The sequence below is a fragment of the Marmota marmota genome, unplaced genomic scaffold, assembly GCF_001458135.2.
Source record: "Marmota marmota marmota unplaced genomic scaffold, marMar, whole genome shotgun sequence".
Classification (NCBI taxonomy): domain Eukaryota; kingdom Metazoa; phylum Chordata; class Mammalia; order Rodentia; family Sciuridae; genus Marmota; species Marmota marmota.
Genome location: NW_026000241.1, coordinates 19,700,694 through 19,707,948, shown reverse-complemented (window position 1 = coordinate 19,707,948; position 7,255 = coordinate 19,700,694). Strand labels below are relative to the sequence as shown.

The 7,255-nt window shown below is 42.4% G+C and overlaps 1 protein-coding gene across 3 annotated transcripts in view; it reads right to left on the bottom strand.

Moving 5' to 3' along the window:
* Positions 1–7,255, bottom strand: part of Glb1 (galactosidase beta 1) — a 135,631-nt gene that overhangs the window by 95,482 nt on the left and 32,894 nt on the right. For all 3 annotated transcript variants that reach the window (XR_007344348.1, XM_048795189.1, XM_048795190.1), the window contains exon 6: positions 1,730–1,910. Coding sequence is in view for 2 of the 3 variants with exons in the window: in XM_048795189.1 (XP_048651146.1) it covers positions 1,730–1,910 (181 nt within the window). In the remaining variant the exon portion in view is untranslated. The remainder of the gene's footprint in view (positions 1–1,729; positions 1,911–7,255) is intronic.

The following is a 7,255-nucleotide window of genomic DNA, read 5'->3' as shown; positions in this document are numbered from 1 at the left end:
TTTTTTTTTTTTTTTTTTTTTTTTTTTTTTTTTTTTTTTGGTAACTTTTTATCTTAAAATAATCTCAGTCTTATAAAAATTGTAAAAATAGTACAAAGAACACTTATGTTCTCTTCACTAAGATTTGCCAATTGTTGGCATGTTACCACATTTACTGATCAGTTTCTCCTTCTATATAATATATACATAATTTTTTTTTTGAGCCATTGTGTGAGAATAAGTTACAGACAGGATGGCCCTTTGTCCCTAAATATTTCGATGTGTGTTCCCTAAGCCATAAGGGGCATTTTTTTTTTTCTTGGTACTGGAGATTGAACCCAGGGGTGCTTTACCACTGAGCTACATCCCCAGCCCTTTTTTATTTTGAGATAGGGTCTAAGTTGCTCAGGGAATTGCTAAGTTGCTGAGGCTGGCTTTGAACTTGTAATCCTCCTGCCTCAACATCCCAAGCCACTGGGATGACAGGCAATGTACCACCACACCCGGTAACAAGGGCATTCTCTAAAAGCACAATACCATTATAAAAATCAGAACATTAACAATCACAGTACTATAATCTACAAACTTTACTCAAAATTGTAACTGACTTAGTAATATCCTGTGTGGTGGGAGGTGGGGTGGAATCCAATCTAGGATCCTGTTCAGAATGACATGCTACATTTATCGGTTATGTCCTTTATGACAGCTGCTCTCAGTCTAAATGAAGACTCCCTGACATTTCTTAAAGCCAGAAGCCTCCTAGTCACACTACCCACCCATTCAGAAATTTCATTGGCTAAACCTCTGCAGCTTACACGTGAGTCTGCCAAGACACTTTTTGAAGCATCTGGCAGACGCCTCTGGGCCTCACAGCTCAGAGTCATGAGTTATGCAGAAAGATAACAGAAGTGTCGCAAAGTTTCCTGCACAGAAGGGCTGACAGGCCTTCGACACCAGCCAGTGGCCGACTTTAAATTGTGCTCAGGATACAACACAGCGCAAGACTGACAAGGTGGGGGGACAGGGGGAAGCAGATGAGAGCAGCAGAGCCTGCCCCAGACAGAGCTTTCCAGGGTAGGACATCTCACAGTTGTAACTGCTCGCCTGCATCCTGACCCCACTCCAGGGTCTAGCTCTATAAGTGCTGAAAATGAAGCTAGCCTGGAAACTCTTGTCCTACGGGCTTAAATAAGTCAATCCTCTGCAACGGAGGGGTGCGATTATTCTTTTACTTTCTACTTAATGCTACAGTTGATCTTAAATGTCCACCAGAGGCCCTTGTGCTACAATGCTTGGTTCTCAGCCTGATGCTATTGGGAGGTGGTGGAACCTTTAAGAGGTGGAGCCTACTGGGAGATTTTAGGTCATTGGGGGGTACTGCTGTTAAAGACAATGTGGGGCCCTGGTCTTTTGTTCTTTCTGTTTAGATTCGCAGCCATAAAGTGAACAGAATTTCTCCACCATGTACTCCCACCATGACATACTACACTGCCACAGGCCTAAAAACAATAGGACCAGCTGAACATGGGCTGAAACCTCTAAAACCGTAAGCCAAAATAAACTTTTCCTCTTTTTAAGTTTAATCTCCAGTGTTTTGTTACAGTAATAGAAAGCTGACAAGCACACTTGATAAGGGAAAACTTGAGAAAACTCATTCAATCTGCCTATGCCATATAAAATAGCTGCTGCCCATACTAACCGAGTAAAGAGCTGATTTTAAGCTATGTTTTCTGTTTTTACAAACACCAACCTGTTCCAAAGTCCACTGTGGCATAGAGGCCCTGCAGGGTTCCGCACTTCAGGAAGCTTTTTTGAGCTCCATCAGTGGTGAACAGAAGCACATTGTCACCCAGATAGTGGCGGAAGCGCTTCTGCAGGAAACGCATGTAGTTAAAATCACAAGCAAAGTAGGAGCCATATTCATTTTCAACCTGCAAATTTAAAAAGAAGGAAAAATTAGGAGATGCCAATATAGCCACTCTAATGCAAGCTTTGGTTTAGGGAATATATCTAAGCACCTGCCAAGACAGCATGGCTTAGTGACTATCAGAAAAATGTCCTTTCCTCAGTTGTCAAACCGACTTTTCCAAAAAGCCATTCAGCATACAAAGCAAAGCTATTTTCTACTAACCCTCCTCCACTACTTACATAAAAAAATACCAAAACAGCAAATTGGTTTATGAATTGTAGTGGTATTGTCTCATAGAATAGGTACTTTAAGCATTACACAGAAATGCCTTCCAGTGGTAGAAATATTGGGCAATGGAGAAAAATGAAAAAAATTTTTAAAAGATCTGCTAATTCAATGATCCATAGATAACCATTGTAAGCATTTTAGAATTTAGCCTTCTAGATTTATAAACACAACACAAATGTCTTCTTTCCTCAAAACTGGAGAAAGTTTTTGAATAGGATAAAGTTTTAGGAAGGACCAATGCTGGCTATAGATGCCCCATCGTTTATCCCATATCCTCAGATTGAACTTCGAGGGTGTTCCGGTTTTGTGCTTCATGACCAGTACTTGGTTTGTGCTCAATAACTTCAGTGGTTCTAAACCAGGGGCACTTCTGCCCTCTTCCGGGAAGACATTTGACAATGTCTGGAAATATTTTGGGTTGTCACAACAGGGAAGTGGGTGGTGCTAGTGGCATCCAGTAGCTAATGGCTCAACACCTTCCAGGGCACAGAGGAGTCTCACAACACAGCATTATCAGGTGCAAAATGGAGATATTGCTGAAGCATGTATTCCCAGTGAGGAAGAGAGCATCCCCACCCAGGGAGTGAAAATTGATTCTTATGAGATTAAAGAAATGTTATTCACCGGGTGCGGTGGCACATGCCTGTAATCCTAGCAGCTCAGGAGGCTGAAGCAGGAGGATGGACAATTCAAAGCCAGCCTCAGTAATCTAGCAAGGCCCTAAGTAATTCAGTGAGACCCTGTCTCAAAATACAAAAAAGAGAGCTGGAATGAAGCGCTTCTGAGTCCAATGCCAAGTACAAAAAAAAAAAAAATCGTATTCTCTTTACACAGATGTACTTATAGTACATGAACAGATATATAATATCCCAGGTATTAAAATTTCTTGTGGGGGACCAATAAGAAAAAAAAATGTCTAAAAAGGTTCTTTATGGGCAATGGAAAAAAATAAGGTTAAAAAACCTGGCTCTTGAGCTATAAGATGAATGGATTTCATGTTGAGTGAAAAATGCCCAACAATGAAAAATCCATATTAGGGGCTGGGGCTCAGTGGCAGAGCACTTGCCCAGCATGTGTAAGGCACTGGGTTTGATCCTCAGCACCACATAAAAATAAATAAATAAAGGTGTTGTGTCCATATACCACTAAAAATATTTTTAAAAAATCCATACTGGAGGCTGGGGATGTGGCTCAAGCGGTAACGCACTCGCCTGGCATGTGCGGGGTGCTGGGTTCGATCCTCAGCACCACATAAAAATAAAATAAAGATGTTGTGTCCACCGAAAACTGAAAAAATAAATACTGAATTTTTTTTTCTCTCTCTTTAAAAAATAAATCCATACTGGACAATCTCCCTTACAGAAAGGTCAAAACCAGACAATTAAGTTTGAGTACACGCATAAGTGGTAAAAGTATATAAAGAAAAGGTAGATACTGACGGCATCAAAGCCAGGGCAGTTGGGAGGGGAAGAGCACCTGGGGAGCTGTTGGGGTGCTGCTAGGTGCTGTTTCCCATCCTTGGCTGGTGGTTATGGGGGTGCCCACATTATGATATTGCACATTTATGTATGTATGTTGCATTCCATAACTTATGAAAGTTCAGAAAAACTATCCAACCCCCAAATTTCAACCTGCACAAAAATACAGAACAGATCTTTATCCAGCCCTTTTTGTTTTATCAGTATTATTTTTGTAGTTTTAGATGGACAATATGCCTTTATTTTTTAATACAGTCCTAAAGATCAGACCCAGTGCCTTACATACGCTACACTAAGCTATAGCCCAAGTTCCCTCCACCCCAACTTTTTTTTTTTTTTTTTTAAGTCAGGGTCTTGCTAAGTTATAAGGCTGGCCTCAAATTTTCCATCCTCTTGCCTCAGTCTCCCAAGTCGCTGGGCTGGGATTCAGGCATGTGCCACTGCATCCAGTGAAAACATTGCTTTTAAACATAAGCACGAGAAACCGAGTGAGTCCCCAGAGGAGAGGTATCCAGCCTGAGGGTAGCTAGACGAGTTAGTTAAGGAAGCGTCCCTGCAGGTGCTATGGAAGGAAAAGCATCTAGCTGGGGAACAGGAAAGGATTCCAAACCACCAGTAGCCTGATGAGGCCCAGGGCAGAGTTGGAGAGCCATGAAGACGAACTAAATGCTGTTATTGTAGTTTGGATTTAAAACATCCCTCCAAAGCCCAGAAGTTAAAGGCTTGGTCACCAGCTTATGAAACCAGTGGGAGAAGTTAGGTCATTGAGGCATGCCCTTGGAGGAGATGCTGGACCCCTGACCCCTTCCTCTCTCTTGTGCTTTCTTGCTACCAGGAGGCATAGAGGCCACCTCTACCAGGTGCTCCCACCTTGAGATTCTGTGCCACCACAGGCTCAAAGCAACAGGATCAAGGACCCATGGACTGAATGAAACCTCTGAAACTATGAGTCAAAGTAATCCTTTCCTCCTTATAAGCTGACTTTCTCAGGTACTCTGTTCATTTTGATAGAAACCTGACTAATGAAGCCACCATCATTATCAGCACAGTCCCCCTCCTGAATGGTTTCATACAGGACCATTTTCTCAGAGAGGAGCCCTCTGGCAAGACATTCCTATTATGAGTTCAAGAAGCAAAACAGACTCCAGCAAGCATGCCCAATACCAAGATCTTTGCTGGTCAAAAAGCCATCTCGAAGGAGGAGGTATTTGGAGGAGAAAAATCTTTTTGAAATAATCGAGCCCAGTATTAAGAGAAGCTTTGCAAATACTGGCAAGTTTCTTTGTTCCTCATTTTCTGTCTTTCCGCTCTTTTAATAAGAGTTATTGAAGTGACCATGTCTGTCTCCCTTTATGATTAGGCTGCTACTCAAATGACTGGCTCCCTTTAGGATTTAGAAGTTCACAGCTAAATTTAAGGGTCAGCTCTAGCAATTAAGTCAGCTTAGAGCTTCTTCATGTATGTTCTCAGCTGTATAGCTCCCAATGTTGGTTTTCTTCCCCCAAAATCTCACTTTTTCAAGTCTTATTCAATTATTACCATTGCATTATGTATCTTAAAAGAAAGAGATTTGTAGTAAATGCATATACATGATTTTTTGCGGGGGAGGTCCTGGGTACTGAAACCAGAGACTCCTACATGTTAAGCACCATGCTCTACTAGTGAGCTGTACCCCAAATTCCTGGGTAGTTTTTTTGGGGTGGGGAGAGGTAGAGAGAGACAGAGGGGGATGGAGGGAAATGGGGAGGGAGAAGTACATTTGCAAAAGAGCATAGGGTCATGGTTAGAGGCCCAATTGTCCACATGCAAATCTGAGCTTTACCACTTCCTATCCATGGGACTCCACCTGCAAAATGTCCTCATTTGTAAGAGATTGACAGTGCCTATCTCACCAGGTTGTTAGGAGGAAAGTCAATGCATGGTGTTGTAGTACCTGGCATCTACCAAGTGCTTGAAAAGCTAGCAAGTAAGACCTTACTGGAGCTCTATACTGTTGCCAGTTAGAGAAAAATAAACAGAGGCATGGGAAGGCTGGGGTGAGGGCAGGGGAAATACAAATGGAAAAGGGGTTGTAAGACCCACAGAAAAAGTCAGAGATTCAAAGGAATGCTGCTTTTTCTAGAGCAGAGGTCAGCAAACTTTTTCAATAAAGGGCAGAGGGTAAATAATTTAGGCTTTGGGACTATATAGGTTTCCTCAACTACTTAACTCTGCTAATGTAGTTCCAAAGCAGCCCTAAGCGTGGCCATGTTCCAATATACTCTGATAAGAACAGGTGGCAGGTAAGTTTTGGCCCATGGGCCATAGTTTGCAGGTCTTCTTTCTACAGTGATTAGGAATTAGTAATATTCATCCAGTATTACACACAAAGACTTCTAAAGTTGTTGCTCTTTAAAAACAATAGGCCTAAACAGGCCCGTGACGTCATGATGGATACCTCATTAACTGTATGAGGTCCAAGTTTCAGGTAAAACTCCTAAATTATTTTCACCTTGAATGTTTTCGGTAGGTGTTTATCTTTGGCTTGTTTTGGGTACAAACTGAGATGAACATCTATGTGTGCCAACCACCCCGGTGGCACTGGCTTTGCTAATCCCTCCAGAAGAGGAACATTTGCAGATCTGGATGAATCATAAGGGCATATCAAGGCTGAATCATAAGGGCAAGCCTGGTTTTCTGCATCTGGAAAACACCAGCAGTAAAGACCCCACATGGCCTCAGCAGGATGGAAGCATTCCAAACTACCTCATTTTGACCTTAACTACTGCAAAGCTTCCAGGGCCTCCTCAAAACTCCCTGGGAACGCAGAGGAAGCACCAACCTTGTGAAGTGAGTAAATCCATTCTTTTCTACCTCTTGACCTGAAGAAACTTTTACTCACAGAAACAACAATCCTTCAGGTCTTTCCTATCCAACCTATCCACCTCTAGTCAGTTCTAGAACCATCTTGTGGGTCTGGGATATGTTCGTAAACTCATGTGACCTCATGGCTGCCAGGCTGACACATGCAGAGTTGAGGAGACTAGAAAAACAACTGTTCAGAGATGAAACAGGATGAACTGCCACATGTTCTTCCCAGCAGGAGGCACTAACCAAAGGATCTGAGAGTCCTCCTGAAGCCAAGTCAGTCAAGTAGAACAGCTTTTGGATAGAGGGAGACAGGCACCAGCCTCAAGACATTAAGTGGAGCCAGGCATGGTGGTGCACGCTTATGATCCCAGTGACTTGGGAGGCTCAGGCAGAAGGATCACAAGCTTGAGGCCAGCCTCAGCAACTTTGCAAGGCTCTGTCTCAAAAAAATTAAAAGTGCTTGGGGATTATAGCTTAGTGGTAAAGGGCCCCTTGGGCTCAATCCTTGATTTAAAAAAGAAAAAAAAATTAAAAAAAAAAAAAGATACAAGTGGGGCAACCATGAAAGGTGATTCACAAAGAACTTCTATTGATATGAAAAAATGCTTTTGACGTAAGAATGAAGTGGGAAAAGCCACACAGGAAGTTGGTCATACAGCATCAACTTACTCTGTAAAAAGAAAAAAAAAAATAAGTGTGTGTCCGGGGGGGGGGTGGGGGGGGTATGGGATAGTAAATATCATATCCAAGG